The sequence below is a fragment of the Temnothorax longispinosus genome, chromosome 5 (assembly GCF_030848805.1).
Source record: "Temnothorax longispinosus isolate EJ_2023e chromosome 5, Tlon_JGU_v1, whole genome shotgun sequence".
In the NCBI taxonomy this organism is placed as follows: domain Eukaryota; kingdom Metazoa; phylum Arthropoda; class Insecta; order Hymenoptera; family Formicidae; genus Temnothorax; species Temnothorax longispinosus.
This window is the reverse complement of record NC_092362.1, coordinates 9,716,926-9,742,495: the sequence shown is the minus strand read 5'-3', so window position 1 is coordinate 9,742,495 and position 25,570 is coordinate 9,716,926. Positions and strand designations below refer to the sequence as shown.

The 25,570-nt window shown below is 43.2% G+C and overlaps 3 protein-coding genes across 3 annotated transcripts; 2 read left to right on the top strand and 1 right to left on the bottom strand.

Annotated features, from left to right (window-relative positions):
- Positions 1-466: 466 nt before the first annotated feature.
- Positions 467-5,542, top strand: LOC139812992 (uncharacterized). The gene has a single exon (XM_071778205.1). It carries the CDS (start codon positions 467-469, stop codon positions 5,540-5,542), a length of 5,076 nt encoding a protein of 1,691 aa, XP_071634306.1.
- Positions 5,543-16,995: 11,453 nt separating this feature from the next.
- Positions 16,996-18,170, bottom strand: LOC139812971 (putative nuclease HARBI1). Its single transcript, XM_071778166.1, has 4 exons — positions 18,156-18,170; positions 17,956-18,098; positions 17,699-17,876; positions 16,996-17,640 (listed from the first exon to the last, which is right to left on the bottom strand). Exons 1-4 carry the CDS (start codon positions 18,168-18,170, stop codon positions 16,996-16,998), a joined length of 981 nt encoding a protein of 326 aa, XP_071634267.1.
- Positions 18,171-19,847: 1,677 nt separating this feature from the next.
- On the top strand, positions 19,848-22,718 carry LOC139812969 (uncharacterized). The gene is made up of 5 exons (XM_071778165.1): positions 19,848-20,146; positions 20,224-20,575; positions 20,661-20,819; positions 20,928-21,271; positions 22,423-22,718. Exons 1-5 carry the CDS (start codon positions 20,002-20,004, stop codon positions 22,716-22,718), a joined length of 1,296 nt encoding a protein of 431 aa, XP_071634266.1. The 5' UTR covers positions 19,848-20,001.
- Positions 22,719-25,570: the final 2,852 nt, after the last annotated feature.

Sequence of the window (25,570 nt, the reverse complement as noted above, 5' to 3'; positions counted from 1 at the left end):
GTTCGCTTACTTGGAATTCGCGTTCGCTGCACGCTTGGTGCAACATCATCTGTGCGTGCGCTATTATTTTTTGCGCTCGAGAGTACGATTGCACACTCGGTGCCGTTCTCTTAAGCATAGTTTGTGTAATAATAAGCGATCGAATATTCGCGATATTCCATTGCTTCAGCTTAACCGTCGAATTCGAGACGCCCGCCCCTCCCGACCTTGGCGACCGGTGCGGTGTTTTTCGATATTGTTGTTGGTCTCCGCGTTCGAAACGAGACCTTTGAAAATATTTGGCACGTGCTCTGATCACGTGCACATACATTTGCTCGCAAATATTAGTTGTCATCTCCCGATCCTTCTCACTCCTGTAGGACAAAGCCTTCGAACCGTTGTTGATTCTCCTGTCTTCGCGCGCGTATAGATCATCCTCACCATGACGAAGGGGGCTCGATCGCGGCGCGAGCTATGCATTCGCCGCATGAGGGAAATTCATCAATACTCGGTGCTCGCATCGGAAAACCCGACTCAGCAGGCGGACTTTATGGCGCGCTACCCGACGGTCGCGAAAGTGGTAGATGATTTCGAGGGAAATCACCTAAGGATTATCCAAGACGTCGGGGACGACGAGTTCGAGACGGAGGATAAGATTCGCGAAGAGTTCGACCGATTGCGCTTCGCTGTCGTGGGGCGATACGAGAAATTGGCTCGAGCCGCACGGAAGGCCGATCCGCCGGCTCCATCGTCCGCGTCTCGCTCGGCCATTCGCCTGCCGAAGCTCGCGCTCCCTCAATTCAGCGGAGATCTCGCGCTGTGGCCGACCTTTATCGCGCTCTTCGACGCGGCGGTTCACAATAACCTCGACGTTACCGTCATCGAGAAGTTTCAGCATTTACTGACTTCGCTCTCTGGCGAGGCTCTCGGTGTCGTAAAACACCTGCCGTTGACAGTGGAAAATTATCCCATCGCGTATGACGCATTACAGGCGCGCTATTCGGACAAGCGCGAGTTAGCTAAGCAGTATTGGCGTGCAGTCGTACACGCTGAGCCTTTGGTTGGGGATACTCCCGCCTCTCTCCGTGCGTTATTGGACGGGTTCACCGAGAACACGCGCGCTCTTGGAATGTTAGGCTATCCGGTCAAGGCGTGGGATTTTATGCTGTATAATCACTTGCTGGAAAAACTCACCCCTACGTTACGGGAGAAGTTTGAAGCGAGCCACATGTCGGTGGACTCGCCGAGTTTCGATCAGCTGGTACAATACCTATCGAGTTACTGCTCGGTTCTCACGTCAGTGGCGGGTCCTTCGGCGCAATCGGGCAAATCGAAGCCGTCGACTCCCGCGAAGAAGGGCGCAGCGACTACCTCGCTCGTCACCCGGAACGCCGCGTGCGTAAAATGCGGAGAGCAGCATTTATTAGCAAAATGCGCCGGTTTTCTTCAACTCTCGGCAAGGGAGAGGCACGACCTCGCGCGTGACAAGGGATTATGCTTGAACTGCCTGCGCTCGGGTCATAACCTCAAAACCTGCCCCAGCTCGTGGACCTGTCGGTCCTGTAAATCGAAACACCACTCGCTCCTGCACTTCGAGCAGGCTAACACGGTTTCTCCCGCAACCGTTCCCTCGATAGCTTCGGGCGCCAGCGAGTCCGCGCCCTCAACCATCGTCGAAAACAAGCCCATCGTTTCGATGGCCAGCGTTTCTAACAGTGTGGTGCTCCTTTCGACCGTGCGGGCCGAGGCCCTTGACGTTAGGGGCAACGCATTTCCAGTACGCATGTTGCTGGATAGCGCCAGCCAGGCAAACTTTATTACAGAAAGCTGCCTTCGAAGGGGCGGTTTCGCGCGGACTAGACATAGCGTCGCCGTTTTGGGCGTCAACGAGACGAAGGCTGCCACCACTCGGGGCCTCACTTCACTCGTGATTCGCGTAAAGAATCGGGGTGATCTTCGTTTCCCGATCGAAGCCACGGTGCTCCCTCGCATAACTTCGCCGTTGCCTAACCATCGAGTTGACTCTAAGGATTGGAGTCACTTAACGGGACTGCCGCTCGCGGATCCGGAATATCATCTGCCGGGCTCTATCGATATATTGCTGGGCGCGGATTCCTTTGTATCCGTGCTACGTGACGGTCGCCGCACCGGGAGAGCCGGGGAACCGGACGCCTTCAATACCGCGTTCGGTTGGGTACTGATGGGCGCGGTCTCTCCGGCGTTACAAGTGCAGCCACTGCACACCTTTGCCACCACGCTCGAGTCAATTGATGCCGCGGTGGAGCAATTTTGGAGACTGGAGGACGTGCCGGAACACCCTCCTCGATCCGAGGAGGATCAGCGATGTATAGAGTTCTTCGAAAGAACTACTTACCGTGACCATTCGGGTCGTTTTGTCGTTTCGTACCCGTTCGCGTCGGGCCTTCCCACGTTCGTGGATTCGCGGCCGATAGCCGTAAATAGATTGCGCGCACTCGAGCGCCGTTTCAAGTCAAATCTGGACTTTCGACAGAGCTATAACGCCTTTATGCAGGATTATCTGGATAGCGGTCATATGACCATCGCGAGTGAGGCCGCTCCTCCGGACGGCCGGGTTTACTATTTGCCGCACCACGGGGTGCACAAACTTGACAGTACGACCACCAAGCTTCGCGTCGTCTTCGATGCCTCAGCGAAATGCCCGAACGGGTTATCTCTCAACGATACGATTCTAAGCGGACCGAAGCTACAGCCCGACATAGTCGCGGTTCTCCTCCGCTTTCGCGCGAAACTCGTGGCTCTCACCGCCGACGTAAAACAAATGTTTCGGCAGATCTGGATCACGCCGGAGCATCGCGATTACCAACGCATCGTCTGGCGTTTTTCGGAGTCGGACCCCATACTCGATTACTTGCTTAACACGGTCACTTTCGGGAATACGGCCTCGCCGTTCCTGGCCATTTACTGTCTGCTTCAATTAGCGCGGGAGAATCGCGAACGATACCCCCTAGTTTACACCACCTTGCTCGAATCGTTGTACGTCGACGACGTCGTGGCTAGCGTCCGCTCCGTCGGTCAAGCCGTCGCGCTGCGAGATCAGCTCCTCGAATTGTTCCGAGGCGCCGGTTTCGAACTGCGAAAATGGGCGAGCAGCCACTCCGAAGCGTTGGAGGGGCTCGACCCATCAATCTGTAGCGACGCGATGCTTTCGTTTGAGTCAGCCGATGACCAGGTCCTCAAGGTCCTGGGACTCCGGTGGCATTCTCAGTCGGACACCTTTGGCTTTCAAATCAACCCGCTGAATCGGAACTGCACGAAACGCACCATTTTGTCGGAGGTGGCCCGCGTGTTCGACCCCTTGGGTTTTTTGACCCCGTTGACGTTCACCGCGAAGTGCCTGATCCAGAGGTTATGGACGCTAAAGCTCGAGTGGGATGACGAACCCCCGTTGGAGGTCCGCCGCCAATGGGAGCGTTACCAATCGGAGTTCGACGCGTTGACCGCGCTCCGTATCCCGCGCACGTTCCCAGTGGGCGATAACATTCGATATGAGCTCCACGGTTTTTGTGACGCAAGTGAGCTGGGCTACGGGGCCGTAATCTACCTGCGTGTCGTCGCTCCATCGGAGAGCAAACGCTTGCTTCTTTGTGCCAAGTCAAAGGTGGCTCCCCTCCGCGCGGTCTCGTTACCCCGATTGGAGCTCTGTGCCGCGTTGCTCCTCGCCGATTTAACTGCGTACGTCCGTCAGGTGTTACGGGGTCACACCGTCATTGACACTGAGCGCGCTTGGTCCGATTCCACGGTCGCGCTTTGTTGGATCCGATCCTCTCCGCATCGATGGAAGACATTCGTACGCAACCGCGTCGCTCGTATACAGGAGAGGATTCCGATTGCGGCTTGGGGACACGTGCCCACGGATCAAAATCCGGCGGATCATTGCTCGCGCGGACTGTTTCCCCGCGACCTCGTGGCTAGCTCGATGTGGTGGGAGGGACCCGAGTGGTTGACGGACTTCGAGACTCACGTCGAACCGGTCCTCTCGGAGGAGTCGCTTCCCCGCGAGGAAGAGCGGATCACCTCGCTCGTGTCACTCGATCCGCCCGGTTCATTGCTCGCGTTATTGGATCGCTTCTCGTCGCTAGACAAAATCTGTAGAATAGTCGCATACGTTTCTCGATTCCTAAGTCGTTCCAGGGCCAGGCCGGCACCCGCGACCTTGGCCGTGGACCAACACGAATCGCATTCCGCATTGTTAACGTTAATCAAACTCGTCCAGCAGGATTCGTTTGAGGAGGAGATCGATCGTCTAGGGCACCGGAAAGGGCTGCCAAAACCGTTTCTCAAACTCGCTCCTTTTTTGGACCCAACGGGTCTTCTCAGGGTGGGCGGCAGGCTGATTCACTCGGGATTGGCCTACGAGACCAAGCACCCTATATTGTTGCCCAACAAACACCGGTTAACCGACCTCATAATCGAGCGGGAGCACCGTGCGAATCTGCACCCGGGTAGACGCACGCTCCAATATCTCCTCGCACAACAGTTCTGGATCCTCGGAGTCCATCGCGCAATTCGACGCGTGCTCTCTGCGTGTTATAGGTGCTTCCGAGCTAACCCTCGCCCGAGTCAACCGCTCATGGCGGAGCTACCGGTCGACCGCGTGAGCCAGGTCAAGCCCTTTTCGGTGAGCGGCGTCGACTTTGCGGGACCCTTCACGCTCGTCACTCGCCGAGCGCGAGGGGTCTCCTCGTTTAAGGCATATGTCTGCCTTTTTGTTTGTTTCGCGGTTAAGGCCGTCCACTTGGAGGCGGCGCTCTCGTTGACCACGGAATCCTTCCTCGCTGCGCTGCGCCGCTTCGTAGCCCGTCGCGGACGCTGCTCTTTGTTATATAGTGACTGCGGCACGAATTTTGTGGGCGCTTCTCGGGAGCTCGCAGCACACATGCGCGGCGCGGCGGAGCGGGAGAGGATCCGATGGTCCTTCAACCCTCCCTCTGCGCCCCATTTCGGGGGCCTCTGGGAGTCGGGCGTTAAATCTTTTAAAACTCACTTACGGCGGGTGGTGGGGGAGCAGATTCTGACGTTGGAGGAGTTCGCGACGGTCCTCGCTCAGATAGAATCCGTATTGAACTCGCGGCCGCTTTGTCCCGTGAGCACGGATCCTCTGGACCTCGAGGTCCTGTCTCCCGGTCACTTCCTCACAATGGAGCCCCTGGTGGCCATTCCCTCTCCTGACTTGACTCCTCTCCCCGTGAACCACTTAGGTCGATGGCAATTAATACAGCGAATTCACCAGGACTTCTGGAGACGCTGGCATCATGAGTATCTCTGTACTCTCCAGCAGCGTCCCAAATGGTGGACCTCCGCTAATCCGCTCGCCGTGGGCTCACTCGTACTCATTCGAGAGGAGAATGCGTCGCCTCTCCAATGGAAGCGCGGCCGCGTAGAGTCCCTTCACCCGGGTCGCGATGGCGTTCCGCGGGTCGCCACGGTCCGAGTGACGGGCGGTTCGATCGTGCGTCCCCTGGTGAAGCTGTGCCCCCTGCCGATGGGCACACTTCTCCAGGCGACCAACCCCGATCCGTAAAAAAATGCATCTCGCTGCATTTTGGTGGGCGGGATGTTTGGTACTCGCGTGTAAATAGTTACTTGTAAATAGTTGTTAGTTGCGTCATTGTATTGTATTCGCGTTAGATTAGTTGCTTAGCATCTTTGTATATATTTGTCTCGTTTACGGTCGGTAACGACGCTCACTTCGTATTAGCGACTCGCGCGCGACGTTGGCGGATCGCGATCCATTCGATAGTCAATGTTCGCGCGACTCACCCGACTCGTGCTGCCCGCACGCGGGCGGCCACCCCAAGCACGAAGAAGAGGAGCTTCTTCCCGGTGTCTTCGCGAGGCGCAAGCACCGGGACAGTTGTATTTCGTACGCGAGAGAAGACAGTAAAAGTTGGGGCCGTACTCGACGCCTCACGTCTCGGACCGTCGTCGTCTCTCGCTTTTCGAGAAGAATTACATCGTATCGATAGAATCTTGCCACATAGTGATTTTGTGGACGGTATTCCGCGCCCGGGTGCACCCCGCGAAACGGCGCCGTGTGATTCGAATCGTGTGCATTAACGCTTGCTTGCTTGTCTTCCGCCTGCACGCACGATCCCGTGATCCGCATGCGTCTTGCACGACCATCCTGCCTGGGCTGACTCTCCGCCACCACGAGAACCAGGAGGAAGGACGGAGGCTGTGCGAGGACATCACGGGCTACGATACGGTGAGTCGCTTCGCACCCCCCCTTTTTTGGCATCTCTAATCGCTTTCGTGAGGGCACGGGCCCTCTGGTCCTTCAACCGAGCTTGACCATTCGCGAATCCGGGGCGGATAAACACCCCCCCGAGCAAAATTATTAATAAACACATTTTAAATAGGTTACACCTCTTAAAAACACGTGATACCTTACATAACATCTCCACGGACAATAAAACAGAATTTGATTTAAAGAGGTGCATGCTGTTACCATACATAAAGAATTTAAGCGAAAATATTAATCACACGCTGAGAAAGTGCCATATTACGTCTCTGTTCACAATTCCTAAAAAATTAGATTGCCTGATTAAACGCGGTAAAGATAAAATTAATGATCTGAAACAAACGGAAATCGTATACAAGATCAAGTGTAAAGATTGTAATGCTATATATATAGGGCAGACAAAAAGGCATCTTTGCACGCGTCTGAAAGAACACCAAAAGGATATCAAAAAACCAGCTGGCAAATACTCTGTAGTTAATGAACATCGAATATCCCGTGGACATGACTTTGCTTGGGGGAATCCAGAGATAATGCACAAAGAAAAACTGATTAGAAAGAGGGAATTAGCCGAGATGTTTTTTATTAAAAATTTGGACAACACTATTAATATGCAAAATGACACGGAGAGTCTCAATGCTCTCTATAAACATATCATAAAGGAAACGTAATATCCCCTTCTCGTCTACTTCCCTCTCTTTACTTCAGAAAAATTCGAAGCCAATGTTTATTGTTCTGTCCTTTCTTGTCAGTCGCAATTTTACCATCGCACGACAGGGATTCGTCTCTCTGATATAATACAGACAACGAAAATATAGTTAAACTGTGTTTTATGTCTTGTAATTAACACTCCAATATGTAAGTTATTTTTATTTATATAATGTTTCTGGACTTATTCTGCTTGTCGCGTTCTACAAAATCTAATGTTTAGTTTTTAGATTCAGCGTATTTTGGCAACTATGTCTAACTAAATAATATTTGTGAGTTATACACGCTTGAAAAGGACCTAATTTTGCGGTCGAAACGTAGCGTCTTTTGAATAATAAAATTACCAGTTTGGTCGAACACAACTCCTGTGCTGATTGTTAATTATTTACTGGCGACTCAAGTTCTCGGTTTTGTTTTTAAGTTAATACTTTTTATATACACAAGAAATTGTAATTTAATTAATTAATGATTTTAACTTCTAAATTGTAAAATCATTAAGCGATATGATAGTGTATCGCATCTGATCGCATCTAGTGTAGAAAGACGCACGCGACAGTATACCGCTAATATACGTATTTCGTCTGCGAGGCTGACGACGCGCCGGTTCAAGAGAGAAAGAGAAAGAGCATAGCATGTTTGCTCTCTCTAGCTGGCCGAGGCTGGCCGAGCGCTGAGCGCACATGTACACGGGGCGCTTGGCTTGTGTGCGTCAGCGTCACGTGACGCGATCCTATCCCCTCCACAGCCTATCCCCTCCACAGGCTATGTAGCAGAGACCTAAACCTGGGATCTCTGTATTACCACGAGGTCGTAGATATAGCACGGAAGAGCACCACAAAATCGTGGACATTACCTACATATTTATAGACATTGGCCACGTAGTTCAATGTCCACATTTTGTGGACATAGAGGCGCTTCAAAATAAAGTTACAGCGAAATCGCGCCCGTGGCCTCTCTCAGGCTTCTCTCTGCTAAAAGTAATATGCATACGATAGAAATCGCAAAAAGAATGAAAATGAATGTAAGAACAATTATTCTGAATTTATCAGAGTCCATGGCCTGTGATTGGCTCTCGCGATGGCTCTGTCTTCGCTCCTACTGATATTCGCTCTGGGATGCGTGGGATTGGTCGAAAGGATTTTCGGTTGTTCGCTTGCGCTTATTTTGTATAAAATACAGTGTATTTGACTCCCTACGCTCCTATTGGTCGCTACATGCGTTACTAGTATAAAATCATAGAATTAATATAAAAACGAGACCTCTTGGGTCGGTAGTCGCGCTATTGGCGTAAAACTTTCTCAATGCTTAATTAAACGATAGAATAAAATAAAATAAACTCAAAGAATAGAATATAAATCTCGTTCGTAAACGGAATAGACTTCTCAAATAAAATAATCAAAAACTTAAGCCTTTTACACATACGGTGTGTCTATTCGACCTTTTTCGTTGGCCGTTGATCCTAAACGGATCGTTTCGCGCAATTGGGGTAGATTATGTATTTTACGGGGCCGTCGCTGCTCCCGCCACTGTCTCCAGCGCCTCCGTCTGGTCGGACTGATCCTCGACGCTCTCCTGGTCCCTCGATTGGCTGTCGCGTTCTTCCTGCGGTCCAGCGGGCTGTTCCCCGCACTGGGCCACGACCTCTTCCTCTATGACCTCTGGGAACGATTGAAGCAGGGCCAATTGCTCCGCGTCGTTGTTTGACATAAATAGTCGCACCTCTGCTTCCGTTAGGCCCATCGATTGGTCAGTTTCATCGATCTGTTGTACGGCTTCCGGAACCCTCGGGATCACCTCCGTCTAATCCATCGGCTCGTACGTGGTCTGTTGGTTAGGAGGATCCGACCTTGGAACGATGACTTCAGCCACCGGTTCCAAGGTTAGGTTAGGTTGTGACCGGAACAACGATTGATGTTGTGAAAATCAAAATATAGCCACTTACTACTTGGGCTGAATTATACGGTCGCCACTGTATTTTAAGGCTCAAATACAGAAACCTCTGGTTGTTGCTATGCCTCTCGCTTCCTTCCTGCTCAATGGCCGCCGTCTTCTACGCCGCGGACGTGTTCAAGGCCGTCAGCCACGCCCTGTTTTTGCGTCGCGTAATATACGGAACACGGATAGGAATTGTTGTCGGGCCGAGATATAATCACTCTCGTTTTATTATAAACAACAATTTATTGTTCCTTCACTTCTACAAACGTTTCCCGTATCCGGGTTTAATCCTCCGTTTGAGGGTGTATTCTAAACGTCGACTTACACGAATGGATCGTTATGCCGTATCGCGTATCGAATCGTTATTAATCACGCTGTTAACGCAAGCGGTCAACGGGATAAGCCACGTCAGCTTCGATTTGTTTCGCGATCACCGCAACGTGCAACCGCATCGAAGTTTCACGACGAACTGTCCAGGAGGAATGGGTCGAGTCCCTCCACTTTGAGGCAACGCATGCGCCGGTGTGCCTGTTTGGGCGCGAAGCCCTCCCATTGGTTAGTCGTACCTACGGGTGTAGCGCGGTACGACTCCTTCGACACTTCGAGTGTAACCGGCGCGTAGAGACGGTTTATCATGCACTCTATCTCTACACCCAGGAGAGAAACTCTCCTCCTAAAGTGCAACGTCGCGAAGGGCTATCGCCGAAGCGTGAACCGATTCGCGTCGCTGCACCGCGACGATTCGCACGAGCGAATCAAGAGTCACTCGAACGGTATCGAGTGACTCGGAAGAAGTCACACGGACGAATCCCATGGAAGCCAGGTAAGTATGAACGGTCATTACGCCCGTCGTTAATTATATCTTTTCTTTTACAGGTACCCGGGTTCATTGAAGGAATCGTCCCAACATAATGAAATGAAATGCATCGGCGATGCTCAAGCTTGCACCTTTTGGTGTAAATACGGTAAGTATATAAAGTAAGTATCGCGTCGACTTAATTCTATCGCGCGTACATGAAAATAATAAAATCAAACTTAAGATTGACAGGGAATATCAAAATAATAATAAAATCATGCAAATGAAGTTAATTTGGCTTTAGGCCTGATAAAAGTGTAGAGAGAACACTAAAGTGTAGAAAAGTGTAAGTTAGAATATATAAAATTAACATTAAGTGTAAAAAATAATAAGTTTTGGCCTGGAATAGCTCCATTTTGGCCGTTCTCTCTCTAGTTCGCTGTAATTAATAAGATAATGATAAAATATTAAGGTTTTACCCTAAAGTGTAGCAAAGTGTGGTAAAGTGTAATTAAAGTGTAGAGCTCACGCTCGCTCGTTCCGCAGACCTATAACTAAGTCGTTTGTACGGAAAGTGTAGCAAAGTATAATGAAAGTGTAGAGCTCACGCTCGCTCGTTCCGCAGACCTATAACTAAGTCGTTTGTACGGAAAATGTAGCAAAGTGTAAAAGGTGTAACACCCTTTTTGTCCGTCTGTATCGTAAACGTGTCTGTCTGGTGTCTAAGTTCAAAAAGTGTAATAAAGTGTAACGTCTCGAGTGTAGGTACATCAATTCCCTTCGGGATCCTCCGGATTGTTTAAAATCACGATGTAAAGTGTAAAAAGGATAAATAGCATGCATACTAAGTTCGGATCAGAGAAATTGAGTATCATTGGCAAAAAGATAACTATGGAAACTATCGCGTACGTTGTAAACTGCATTGTTGATATTTTTATGTGCTCTATGACGTGTAATATGGTTCTGAAATTGATCTCTGTGAATAAACTAACATCAATATGCAAATTAATGAAATGGCAAAAACAATGAATATAAAAGCTAATCCTATTATATAAAATTTATCTGAATTCATCTTGGATCGGTTATACTTGTAATCGGGTAAGTTTAAGGTGGGTTTTCAATGTCTCTTATGTAAATCGTCTTTATTATCGGATGTGTATTGTGTAACGAATGTGTTCGCTGTGTGTGTTCTTAAAACTATAAAAGTGTAACGCGGTGGCACTTTGCCCCGCCGCTATCCGCATATGGATACTTAAAATAATGTTTAAAATAAAAAGTACTGCACTTCGCGTGCTAAAAACTCTAATGAACAAACTAATAATATAAGATTTATTGAATAGCTCGATCAAACACTATGCGCGTTCTACGCTTGAATAAACTCGAATAAAATCAAATCAAAAATATAAGAAATCACAACACACACAATATTAAATTATAAAAAATAAAAGTTTTCCAGACGCGCATGCCTTTACAATTCGGTAAAGTTTTGCGAGCACTGCACTTCCCCGGTGTCCATCTCCTGGTTCTCGTCCACGGGTTGACTCCCCGGCTGCTCCCTCTGCACCTCGGTAGAGAATATTTGAGACCCGGGCGATGCCGTTTCTCGTATGGGCGTTATGCCCCCGGTTAGCAGCCTCGCTACCTCCTCGTCTGCAATGCGGTCGAAGTCGGGTGGCACCGATTGGTCCACCAATGGGTCGGTCAAACTCAGCTGAGCTTGTTGCGGCTGTTGTCCAGCTCTTTCGGGTTGCCCCTGCTGCACCTTCTGCTCCCTGCGGTCCCTCTCGGCTCGCTCGGGTTCTTGGGACATGACTACCGTCTCGGCGGAAGAATTCCGACTCGCCTGGGAAACGGGCACTTTAGTGTACGGTCCCAAGGTTAGGTTAGGTTGTGACCGGAACAACGATTGGTGATGTAAAAAATGAATTTATAGCCACTTACTACTTGGGCTGAATTATACGGTCGCCACTGTATTTTAAGGCTCAAATACAGAAACCTCTCGCTGTTGCTATGTCCCTTCCTTCCTTCCAGCTCAATGGCCGCCGTGTACTACGCCGCAGACGTGTTCAAGGTCGTCGACCACGCCCTTGTGTAACGACGCGTAATCTTTGGACGTATGGATAGGAATTTCACTGGGATCGCGATTGAAATCACTTATTTTTGTAATAAAATGATTAACAATTTATTAATTTGCTCACTACAGCAATCTCCGTGTAGGAACGGACGCGTTCGCTCAATCGCGTGTACTCGTACGTCGAGTGTTCTCGAACCGCCGTCTCGCTCTAAGTATGTACAATCGTGTTTGAGGATTCAATATCCCGGATCGCGCAATCGCTTCTAACAATCTCTCTCGATTATAACTCACGCTAACAGCGCAAGCAATCAACGGGATAAGTCGGCCGGATTCGTGTTTTACCACGTAATTTCTACGCCACGTAATCGCGCAACGGACTATCCGCGATGAAATATCACACGCGCTTATCGTAGGCGGTAAACGGGATAAGCAAGCCGAAGTCGAATTTGTTACGCGCGACGCTCGTACGTGTCGACGCTTCGATATCTCACGGCGAACTGTCCACGAGGGACGGGTGTGGTTCTCCCACCTAAACGCGACGCATGCGCCATGATGCGCAAACGGGCGCGAATCTCTGCCATTGGCTAGTCGTGCCATCGGTGTAGCTGGTACGACTCCTCAAACACTAAAAGTGTAACTATTCGTGTGCCGAGTCGTTCACGTTGACTCGGCATCTACACTTTTAGCGAGATGCCGCTCCTCAAGGTGCAAAGACGCGAATTGGCTATCGCCCGCGCGTGAACCAATCGCGCCGCTGCACCGCGAATCTTCGCGTAAGCGGACACAGAGTCACTAGGCTCGCACCGAGTGACTCTCCACGTATGAAAGTCATTTCAACGAATCCCTACGAAACCAGGTAAGTATGCGTTAAACGCAATTTTAATTAATCTTTTTTTTTTTCTTTCAGGTGTCCCGGATCGTTTGAGGAATCGTCTCATTTGGTGTCACCGGCGGTGATAAACGGTAAGTATAAAAATAAGGTAAGTAAAATAATAGCGACTTAATCTATCGCATGCATAATGAGTAATACATATGTTGTCTTAATAGTGACAGGGAAAGTTAAAAAGTTATCAAATTAAAAAATACAATGTCAAAATGGCTCAATTCCGTGCCAAAGTGTAAAAATTACGTAAAAGTGTAGCAAAGTGTAAATCAAAATAAGCATAATTGCAATAAAGTGTAAGAAAATATAATCGTACGCCTGGAATGAATCCATTTGGCTTTAAGTGAAATATCGAAGTTATAAAAGTGTATTAAAGTGTTGTTCAGTGTAGAACCTTCACTGGTTCGGTTCGCACACTCGCTGGTAACGCGCTTGTGTATAAAGTGTGGATAAGTGTAATAAAGTGTAGGAAAAGTGTAACGCCTATGTCGGCTCGTCTCGCACGCTCGCTGGTAACGCGCTCAAGTGTAAAGTGTAGGAAAGTGTATGAAAGTGTAATAAAAGTGTAACGCCTATGTTGGCTCGTATCGCACGCTCGGTTGTAACGCGCTGGTGTGTAAAGTGTAGGAAAGTGTAGCGAAGTGCATCACCTCTATCGGTGTCGTTCTCATGCTATTTTTTCAACGCTACGAGTGTAAAAGGTGTAAAAGTGTATCGCAAAGGTGTAGGTGTGTCATTCCCCTGCGGGATCGTTTAAAATCATAATGTATGTCGTGAAAAGTGTAAATAGAACGAAAACTAAGTACGGATCTGGAAAATTTATAATTAACGGTACGAATATAATCGTAACGACCACTAGGTATTCCGAAAACTTCATGCTTGATTGTTTCTACGGTAAGTAATAGGGTTGTGAACCGGCTTTATGCGAATACACTAGCAGTAGGATCGAAACTATCGCTATTGCGAACAAAATGAATATGAAAGCTAATACTATTATTCGGAACTTGTCCGAGTCCATCGTCTAATCTTAATCAATGCCCTCTGGCTTAATATCGCGTGAAACGACAGGTGAATGACTGAATTAAAGTGTAAGGATATATAAAAGGGTTTATTTCTATGTGTTGTCACAATTGTAGTGTATAATAGCGTTTTCCACTGAGAAAACTGGTGCAGCACCAGCGCTGTGGTAGGTTTCAATGAAAACTCCATTAGTGCACTAATAGTGCAGGTTTAGTGCGGTTCAGTGGAACACATCATTTTTTGTAGTACTCGTGCATCACCGCCGAGAACCGAGACGCCTAACCTCGTTAAACTGTTTATATTGTATAGATGATTCGAAGCATCGAAGTATTATATAGAAGTCTGTGAAGTAAAATTATTTATTATAAGATGGGATCTTCGAGTGACGAACTGACATTTCAACTAAATGATGACATTTTTTGTTTTAACACTAAAAAGATGAAAATAAAGGATGTCAAATCAATAAAAGGTAAAAATGTCCTCAATGAAAATATTTTACTGAAAATATAATAAAATTTTATTAAAATGTACTTGAAATTTTTTCTCAATTGGTCCTATTTCATTATTTCATCAATAATTTAATAAAAATTCAGTTTTTAGTTTAATTCAATAAATTTCATGCATGATGATCTAATATTTCAAAAAAGGAGGAGGGTCCCTAAGGCCTGTTTTTGGCACCCCTTCAAAATTGGGCCAAAATGGCTGGAATCACTTCCTTATACCCTTGGAAGTAATATTTAGTCAATTCCAGCCTAAACGGAAGTATTTAGAATGTATACTTCAAGTATACATGGTGCATCAGCGCGCCCGTATCAAGCATTTTTTGGAAAACTAAGCGTTATTGAGAAAAATGTTTCAGATAAAAGTTGTATGGTTTCAAGGGGGACATAAGATGGTGTCATTGGTTTGACCTTGGATAGTCATTTCATCAGACTCACCTTAACCAAGCACCCCAAAAGGTGAGAGGCAAGGGGACTCACCTTAATCAAGCACCCCAAAAGGTGAGAGGCAAGGGGACTCACTTTTTTAATCTAGCACCCCAAAAAGTGACAGGCAAGGGGACTCACGTAAATCCAACACCCCACTCTACGTGGCTTCTTAAAGGAAGATTACGTTTACGATTTTACTGTTCACGTGTGGAGAATCAACAAGAATGAATAATATGATTTCAATCTCGGATCTCCTTAAGTAACGTTTCTACAAATCTATCTGTAAGAAGCCTCATAACTCGCAAAGTACTTAATGAAAAATGACTTAGTTATGAGTGTTTTGGAAAGCTCTCGAAATAAGCTACAATTAAAGATATGTAAAAAAATAGGGGGTTCTATATAAAATATGGAAATTGACATTTACGTGACCTTCAAATGACTATCCAAGGTCAAACCAATGACACCATCTTATATCCCCCTTGAAACCATACAACTTTTATCTGAAACATTTTTCTCAAAAACGCTTAGTTTTCCAAAAAAATGCTTGAAACGGGCGCGCTGATGCACCATGTATACTTGAAGTATACACTCTAAATACTTCCGTTTAGGCTGGAATTGACTAAATATTACTTCCAAGGGTATAAGGAAGTGATTCCAGCCATTTTGGTCCAATTTTGAAGGGGTGCCGAAAACAGGCCTTAGGGACCCTCCTCCTTTGTTATTACTTATCTTTAACAGTATAATATAACTTTTCTTATATTTCGCAGTATTACATTACATTTTATAATAGAAATTATGATTTACATTAAAGTATATTCAGTAATTTTTAAATAATTTTTATTTTAATTTTCATCAATTTCATAGTACTTTCAGTAAAATATGTCTGTTAGGGGTTTTAAATAATTTTATTACATATACTGTTTTACATATAAAAGTTGAATATAGTATATTTATTTTTAGAGGATGATAAATATGCAGTTAAATATTTAATAAACTTAATAGAGAATGAATTTATCAACCTGCAAGATCCATTACAAATCATCTACAAAATTGTAAATAATGAGCAAATTGTCATATATGAAGCAGATAAAGAGGAATCTTGTCAATTACAGTCAGAGTTAGAATCTGATCAATTACAGTCGGAGTTAGAATCTGGTCAATTACAGTCAGAGTTAGAACAGGCTGCAGAGGAAGACGGAACCCGAGGTGCAAAAAAACGATCAGAATGGGGCAAACAAGATACCGAAATACTATTAGAAAAATATGAAATTTATGTAAAACTGGTAGGACCAATGAAAAAGTTTAAGAATAAAAAAGTAATGTGGGAAAAAATTGCTCAAGATATTGAAGACACTATAGGCCGAAAGTACACTTCCATCCAAGTAGAAAATCGATTTAAAACATTATTAAAAAGAAAGAAGGACGCAATTCAGCATAATAAACGTTCTGGCAATGACAGAGTCGATGTTCCATACGAAGACCAGCTAGAAAAAATCGCTTCCTTAGATGACAGTATTAAGCCAGAGATATTAATGAGTATTAACAACACAAGAATACTAAAAAATAACGAATCAAGCAGCGACCAGTCTACTAGTTCATCAAGTGCAGTGAAAATGATTCCAGAGAAAAAAACTGTACACTTCCTGAAAAGAAAAATTGAAAAGGAGACAAAAGAAAATAAAAAGAAATCAGTTCAAGAAACTTTATTGGAGATACATCAATTAAAAGAAGAGAGCAAGGAAAAACGTCACAAAGAAAAACTGGCACTTATTGAAAAACTTTTTAAGAAAGATATGTAAAGTGTACGTTTAAAGATACTATTTTTTAAAGATAATAGATATTTTTTATAAAGATAAATATGTAGTTTTATACCAAAGTTTATTTTTGTTTGAGATTATATTCGAGTTTAACTACTTTAATTCTGTGAAGATAAAACGTAAGACGTTAATGTAGTTTTATACCAAAAAGTTTATTTTTGTTTGAGATTATATTCGAGCTTAACTACTTTAATTCTGTGGAAATAAAACGTAAGACATTAATGTAGTTTTATACCAAAAAGTTTATTTTTGTTTGAGATTATATTCGAGCTTAACTACTTTAATTCTGTGGAAATAAAACGTAAGACATTAATGTAGTTTTATACCAAAAAGTTTATTTTTGTTTGAGATTATATTTGAGCTTAATTCTAAGTCATAAAAAGTTACTTTTTTGTTATAAAAACGAAAAGAACAAATGTTTTTGTTGCACAAAATAGTACAAACTGCTTATTTACGTACTTGTACTTCGTATTTTACAATTAGTTTAAAACTTATTTCAACTGTAATTAATATTACAATATTTATGTGGAGCAATAAAAAATGAAGTTTATATAATAAAAGATTAGAAATTATTTTATTCAAATAAGAACAAGCTATCCTTTATGGTATTTCTTTTAGCTTCTCCTGCACTTCGGGATATAATATCATCCTCTCTCTCTGATTCCCAATTGATATTTTCATCCTGAATATAGTCCTCATTATTGATGAAATCATTCCCTTCTATACACAAGTTATGTAGAACACAAAGTGCAAGGATATATTTACTGATTTTTTTAATTTTATGCATATCTAATCGTAAAAGTTGACGAAAACGACCTTTAAAAATGCCAAAGGTGTTTTCAATTTTTACTCTAGTTGCACAGAATTTTTTATTATAATTGATTTGACTACAATTTAAATTCGTCGTTTCCCTATATGGTATGAGTAACCACGGTCTAATGGCATATGCTCCGTCACCAAGAATATGATATTTTTTCTCACAAATATATGGTAGCTTTTCTTTTATGTCAGAAAGTGCTAAAACTCGAGCATCATGAATTTTTCCTGGAATTCCAGTAAATACATCCAAAAATCTGTTCTTATGATCACAAATGGCTTGTAATGTGACAGATGTCAAATCATGTCTATTTGTATATGTAGATTTAATTTTATGTGCGGGTGTGCGTATATTAATATATGATCCATCTATACAACCAATTACATTCGGAAATCCTGAAATCTGAAATATAATCGCATGCGTTAGACGAAAAAATAATAAGCAATATTAAATTTTTTACCTTTTGAAATTCTCTTGATAAATTTTCTTTTTCTTCTTCCGTTTCAGCCATTTTTATAATATTTTTTCCACAATTTAGTAAATAATTAACTACTCTATTCATGTGACGAAACAAAGTAGATAAGCCTATGTCAAACTTTTCAGAAACATCTCTTAAAGTACATTTATTGCAGCTAAAACTAAAGGTTTAAAATTTTCAACATTTTATAATAAAAATTGCAATATTTTAAAAATTTATACAGATGTATGAATATTTACCAAATAAAAGAAAGTATTTGAGTTTCAGCTGATATAGGAGTACTACCTCCGTGTGTATTATCAGTTAGATATGGCTGAGATTGCTCATAATCATTAATAATTTCGTAAACTGTAGTTCGATTTAAACGAAATCTTTCCTTAAACTTGAAAAAGAATAGAATTCAATTTCTTTATTAAAAATATGCGGAGTTTCAACTTACCTGTTTGTCAGACATTTCATGAATTACATTTTTTATATAATTCCTTATTTTTGGAATAGAATTGCGTATATGCGATAGCAAAATTTCATTCTCATCCTCCTCGCTGCTACTACTTGTAGACAATAATTCTAATAAGACACCTATTTTACTGGCATTATCCATTTTATAATTTTACCTGAGAGTAAAAACACATATAATAATTATACGAACTTAAATTGCTTATTTTATAATAACATTTTATTTATTTATTTATGTTTTTAAACATTTCAAGATTTTTAAACGTTAAAATGTTAATATCTGCACAGCTATTATATATATTTATAGGTTTAAAACTAAAAACAATTTTATTGTTATAGAGTTTATTAAAATAATGTAATATAATATTGTATATCATACCATATAAATACACATAAAGCACGAACATAACCTCTATTTCAATTTGCACTGGCTCTTTCCACCGTCTCAAAAGACGGTGGAGCAAAAGTCGCACTCAGTGCAATTTCTTTGCACTAATTTTGCTAGCAGAACATTAAACACTGAAAATATGTGAACTGATTTTCACAGTGGAACAATAAAATTGCACTCAGTGTGCACCAGTGTTGCACTAGTTTTCCCAGTAGAAAACGCTATAAGTGTCAAAAGTGTAAAGAAAATGTAATAGATCGTAGCCGTGCTACTTCATGCAATAAGGATATATCAATAAAAATGAATAATATAATATCGAATAATCATACGAGGGATGTGAACCCTGCTTAAAGCTATAAGTGTGTTCTTGAAAAACTAATATAAAATGAAATAAAACGTATTCGTACAAAGTTAATGAAAAATAAAAGTAAAATAGTCAGACTGATATAGAACAAGAACCACTTGTTTAGAGTTGCGTGAACTCCATGACCTGCGACTCGGCTGAGTCCGGCTGCTGCCCCTTCTGCACTTCCGCACGTCCGAGTTGTCCAGCGGGCTGAGAGCCCACCTCCAACAGCCTGCTCACCTCCTCGTCGGCTCGTTGGGTCAGTATTTCCGTGATGAGTTGGCTATCGTCCTCGCAAAGACCGCTGTCGAGTTCCCGGGTCACCTGGCTGCACTGCTCAGGTACGGGTGTAGCCGCCCTCGGCTCCTTCTGCTCCCTGGCGGTGTTGTTCCTTGCCTGCGACATGTCCAACGTCTCCAGGCTCGGTTCGCGACTGATCTGGGAAACGGACGTTTTAACGTACGGTTCCAAGGTTAGGTTCCCTCTCGTGGCATGCCACCTTGACGTGGTGAGAGGGCTCCCTGTACCAACGATCCACTGAGGCAGTACCTTCGGTCATACCGAAGGGAGGGCTCGGTGGGGAGGTACAGGGTTTAAGAGCATGCCGTGCCCTCTCCTCTCGACTTGTCGAGACTTGGGGGCACAATAGGGTCCGGCGCCCCTGTCGGGGAACTTGTTCCCTGACTCTAAAGCGTCGGTAGGGGAAGGCGACCCCGACTACAAACGCCCGGTCGGCTGGGACCGAGAGGGAGGAGTTTCTACTCCTCCCACCGGCCTAGAGGAAGAAAAACCTCGATAAAAAACCACGGGGTTGGGGGGGCTCCTCCTCGGCCATTGCACGCCGGTGCTCCGGCATGCTCGGGGGGGACACTGGTTCCCTGGGGAGAGAGGTGGGATGGGTGATCCTCCGCCTCCCTCTGGGTCGATGGCGGCCGTCCATGGTATAAAGAAAAGAGGTATGCTCTTTCGGCAGACCAAAATTTGATCTGTTCTGCGCAGACATGGCGGTGGAACAAGTCGCCGACATATTGGATTTTGACAATCCATAAACAGAACGGAATCGTAACTACAGACCGTATTACAAAAGATGTAAATATGCCTGTGTGCAGTGTTAAGGGATGTAAAAATAGGTACGAGAATGTGAAAGAAAAGAAAATACGTTTCTTTTCTTTCCCGAAAGACGAAGACACTGCAGCAAAATGGATAAAAGCATGTGGTAAAAGTGTTAACCTCAAAAGTGGTAAGTATACTTTTTAACTAAGACGTGAAAAATATTAAAATAATTTATTACCTATGTAAACATTTTAATTATTATAGCTCGAGTATGTTCCATACATTTTGCACTAAATTGTTATAAGGAAATCCCAGAACATTTAAAATGCTTAGGTGATAATTATGCAAAGGGGATACGTACACTTTTACCAAATGCAGTACCGACAGAAAATTTGATTTTTGAGGAAGCAAGAGGTGTCTTGAGAGAAGTAAACGTGTATAGAAAAAATGCCGAAATAATAGCTAAAACAATAGTTAATTCAAATATAAGCAGAGACAACGCTGAAAATATAAATACAGAAAATGTATGCACACACATTGAGGTTTCAAATGACCAAAATTGCAAAAGCATGAATATTTCCACATCAGTCAATAACATAATCAATGAAAATGTCAGGTACATACATAACTACATACATAGAATATTTATAATTTTTTCCTTTTACTTTAAAGTGACAGTATTTTTTTATTTGTTATAATAGTGTTTCAGATAAAAATGAAGTAACAAAGGATTGCGAAAACTTGTTTGTCAGTGTTTCTGATAGTAATAAAATTACTTTAAGTAATGTAGAACATTCATTTAACATGGCTGGATGTAGTGAAAGTCAATCAATTGTACAAGATCATCATGAAACTGTCAGGTATGAATATAAGCATTTACATATTTAAGATTATTAAATGTGCCACTATTCGGAAAAAATACATAAAATAAAATAAATTTCATTAAAGCTATTTTAATCTTATTTTAGGTGTCAAGAAAAACTGAAAGATGAAGAATTGGCAAAAAAGAATAAGGAAATTAATGCACTTAAAATAAAATTAAAGCGTCTTGAAAAGCGAACAAATATTACTATTAAAAAGAAAGTTAACGAAGTTCTTAAAAATGTTTTTACACCAAAGCAAATTGAAAGAATTATGTACCCAAATAAAAAGCGAGTTAAATGGAATATAGAAGACATTTCCTCTGCAATATCGTTACGGAGTGTCAGTCCAAAAGCGTATAGATATTTAAGGAAAAATAAATACTCACTTCGGCCACTTCCTGGACTATCTACTTTGCGAAAATGGGCAACTCGCTTAAATCTAGATGAAGGTATTTTGAAAGATGTGATAAGTGTTATAAAAGAGAAAGGAAAATCTATGTCTGCTTCTCAAAAAATAGTCGTTCTTAGTTTCAATGAGATTTATACATCGCAAAAAGTAGAGATTAAAAAAAAAACGAGCGAGTCGTTGGGCCACACAAGACCTGCCAAGTGGGGATGGCTAGAGGTTTATTCGGCAAATGGAAGCAAGTAATTTATTACAAAGCAGATCAACCTTTAACGCTGAACATTGAAAAAGATGTTATTTCGAATTTGTACGATGTTGGTTTCACTGTAGTAGCAGTTACCACTGATTTGGGATCTTCAAATACCAAAGTTTGGACACAACTAAATATCGGCATAAATGACTCACAAAACTGTTTCTTTTTGCATCCAAAAAATCAATATCTTAAAGTTTTTGTATTTGCCGATGTCCCTCATCTACTGAAGCTTGTGAGGAATCATTTTTTAGATAATGGTTTTATTATAAACGAAAAACGTATTACTAAAGAATGTATAGAAGAAATAGTACAGCTGCAAGAAAATAAAGACTTGAAAATTTTACACAAAATATTGCAAAATATTTTGGATGTCTCAGGCGCTAATCGTCAAAAAGTTCGGTCTGCTGCAAAAGTTTTGTCTAAAAGTACGGCGCGTGCAATTACATGGTATCACCAAGAAGGTTTTTTGACTAGTGAAAATTGTAAAGAAACAGCAGAATTTGTAGAACAGATAAACGATTGGTTCGACCTTCTTAACAGCAAATTCTGTAGTAAAGGAAAACCTAGTGAAACACCTTACGGATGCAATTTAGAGGAACAAAATGAACTTTTACGTAATGTTACGAATTTAATGCGTAAAATAAAAGTACAAAAGCATAATACTTTACTGCCATTTCAGAAAGGAATAATACTGAGTAACACATCGCTTGAACAATTGTTACCATATTTACAAGAAACTTATTCTAATGATTTTAAAGTAAAGTTTATTTTGACAAACAAATTAAACCAAGATTGTCTAGAAAACTTATTTTCATTCCTTCGAGGAATGGGAGCTACAAATGACCAGCCATCTGCCTTAAATCTACGCTATAGGCTACGTTGGTATATACTCGGAAAACATTCAGCTGATATTTTGTCTGAATCTTGTAACACTCAACCAGATTGTGACGTGACGTTGGTTGATTTTAGTGATCTAAACAATCCTATGAAGCAAATAGCTTTAGAAAATCCCGAAATGTCAATGTCAATGAAGAAGACGATAATCTTTTCAAAGATCTGCAGGATCAACATTTGGTTTCAGCAGATTTCTATGATTCTGATTCTGATAGAGGTATTTTTATTTACAATGTTAAAAATATTGATGCTACCGAATATTGATGCTACCGAAAAGGACGGTCATTATCCCATACATGATAGATGCAAAAGGGAATATTTCACCGGTGCATCCATGGTGTAAGAAGAAGTTTACACCATGGATACATGGCTATTTTGCGAACGTATTAATTATTCTTGTATAAATCATGTTACATTCCGTTTCTGTAGATGATATTCCCACCGATGAAAGAACTGTCGTTCAAGAAATAATCGAAGGTGAAGCTCTTAATTATATAGCTGAATATGCAGCTCACAGATTTCGAAAAAAGTATCCCCATTTAGGTGTACCAACGCGTCAATTAGGAGTACATCATAATTCACCTGATTGGATTCAATTTTTGTCGGAAGGAAATTTGATGTACCCAAGTGACGCTCTCATTTATACCGCAAATAAGATGAACAAAATCTTTCAAGAATTTCATGGATCTTTCTTGTCAAAAGAAGACTGGATTTTCAAGAGCGTCACAAAACTTGTTCAAGAAAAAATTAAAAACAAGTTTTATATTCCTGAAGAAGTTATTCAATGTCTTGTTCGAACAAGGACTTATATTAGATTAAGAGAAATAAATAAAAAACTAAAATCTGACGTTACTAATAAGCATCGAACAAAAAAAATTACAAAATTTTTTAAGTAGTTTTTAAAAATAAATTATTTACATATTTAAAATTATTATACCGTCTTTTTATTTACCTATTTGTACTATTACAAAAAAATTTTAATATATTCTTACTACATAATTTATTTTTTTGTTTTGTTTTAAAAAATTCAAAAATACATATTCTTTATTTGATTTAATTTTTTTATATTTTAGTACTATGTATATACTTATTAATAATTTATTTGTTTACCATCATTGTTTTATTTTTTTATTAATATATTTGATTAGAAAAATAGTTTTCAATTTTATTGTAGCTTAATATTTTATGCTTGTTTATGCATAGAAAATTATTAAGTATAAAACTGTGTTCTCCAAAATTACTGCCAGCGCTGAAAATCTATAATTTCCGTTACGTGCGCTATAAGTTTTTAGCACTGGCAGTCAATTTTGGAACACAGCCATAATCTTAAACTTATTAATTTACCGATCTTTTAAAAACGCGGTCTATTCTCATTGGCTGAGAAAGCAATATGAAGGCTACCTGTTCCAGATCGCTGATTGGCTAATAGAATGATGCGTAAAAGCATACCTCTTTTTTTTATACCATGCGGCTGTCAGATCTCTCGGGCAATGGCCCGGTCCGGCGGTTGTCCGGCCTGGGGGGTTGCGGGGTTCTTCCCGTCCCACGTCACCCCACTCCCGGGATTGGGCCATTCACCCATTGCACGCCGGTGATCCGGCAGGGTGGATGGTCCTGGGGTTTCTCCCTTCTTGGAGTGGGGTAGAGTCGACCGTATCCTCACGGTTGGGGGGTCAAAAGGCCTGCACCCCGTCTTTTGACGGGAGTGCGGCAGTCCGGGGAAACCTTGGCTGTTGGCGCTGCGGGCCTGGATCGCCCTTCCGCGGGGTTGCGAAGATCCCCTCTCCTTGGAGAGGGGATATCCGCCTTTCATTCACCCAGTACGTGGTGCTGGGTTGGGTGGAGGGTAGGCCCGTACTAGGGGATTGCACACCAGGGACGTGGTCCCACGGTTCCCCGAGTACGGAGGGTCGCCTGGGCCGCTCGAACATCTTTCGAGGTCGGGGCCAGGCGTCCTGGGTGGGAGACCCGTCGGGCCGCTGGGACATATTCCCGGGCCGAGGCCGGCGGGTCTAGCCGTCGGATGTACAGACCGGCGGCGCGTAGGATTGCCCGTTGGTGGCGCCGGCGGTGGGGCCTTGTTCTTCCTCTCTTCTCGCGTGCGGCGGGGGCCGGGATCGGGTTCGCTCGGCCGGTACTGGGATCGAGCCTCGGCTCGGCCGGCTTCCCTCGTCGTGCGTGCGTGGGTGGGGGGTGGGGTCTCAGGCGTCGGCGTCGATCGGCGGGCGTGGCCTCACGGGTCGGGGGCGGCTTCCCGGAAACCTCCGGGGAGGCGTCCTCGATACGGGTTTGGCGAACCCGGGGATACCCGAGCTCGAGCAGGCTGGGCTCGTTAGCCGTGGTGGGCAGCCAGCCTAGGAGCTCTGGTAACTTAGCCGGTCAACTTCGACTTTATTAATTTTCATATTTTTTTATCGTTTGTTGGTCGTTTGTTGGTGATTGTTGGCCTAATTACAACGTTTGTTGGTTCTTAATTTTTTTTTAAATTTAAAAAGAAAAATTAGCATTAAGTTAGCCGGAAAAATTTTATTTTTAATTTCAAAAAAGCCTAATCGATGCGTAATCGTTTGCTGATGATTGTTGGTCTAATTTTAGCGTTTGTTGGTTTAATATTAGTCTTAAAAACGAAAAAAAAACGAAAAATTGTCTCACATATTAAAGTAATCGAAGATTGGTTTATTTGCCTACGACTTAAGCTTTATTTCTATCAATTTAAGGCTAACATCTATAAAACTGCCATATGAATACGGGCCTTAACATCGGCAGAAAATCGCGAAAAGATAAAGAAACATGGTGGTTCGTGGGAAGCACACACACACACACACACACACACACACACACACGAGGGAGTGCGAGGGGGGGCCTTTGGCCCCCCCTCCCCCGCACCCACCCCGCCGGTAGGCTGCGTGGACCTCGTTTTACAACATAAAGTACATGCTAAGTTGTAAAACAAAATTATAAAGCACATGCATGGAGGGGTGCAAGGGGGCTTACATGCGTGAGCGCACGTGAACAGAAAGGCTTTTCTCCCCTGCACCCTCCCCCATGCATGTACTTTATAATTTCGTTTTACAACTTAGCATGTACTTTATGTTATAAAGCGAGGTCCACGCAGCCTACTTGCGGGGTGGGTGCGAGGGAGGGATGGGCCAAAGGCCCCCCCCTCGCATTCCCCCGTTGTGTGTGTGTGTGCTT

Coding starts and splice junctions, on each gene's coding strand:
- LOC139812969 (XM_071778165.1), top strand. CDS start 20,002: ATGCCTGTGTGCAGTGTTAAGGGATGTAAAAATAGGTACGAGAATGTG. Junction 20,147..20,223: donor AAGTGTTAACCTCAAAAGTG/GTAAGTATACTT, acceptor TAATTATTATAG/CTCGAGTATGTTCCATACAT. Junction 21,272..22,422: donor TCGCTTAAATCTAGATGAAG/GTATTTTGAAAG, acceptor ACACTCAACCAG/ATTGTGACGTGACGTTGGTT.
- LOC139812992 (XM_071778205.1), top strand. CDS start 467: ATGAGGGAAATTCATCAATACTCGGTGCTCGCATCGGAAAACCCGACT.
- LOC139812971 (XM_071778166.1), bottom strand. Junction 17,877..17,955: donor CAAATACTTTCTTTTATTTG/GTAAATATTCAT, acceptor TTAAACCTTTAG/TTTTAGCTGCAATAAATGTA. Junction 17,641..17,698: donor TATCAAGAGAATTTCAAAAG/GTAAAAAATTTA, acceptor ATTATATTTCAG/ATTTCAGGATTTCCGAATGT.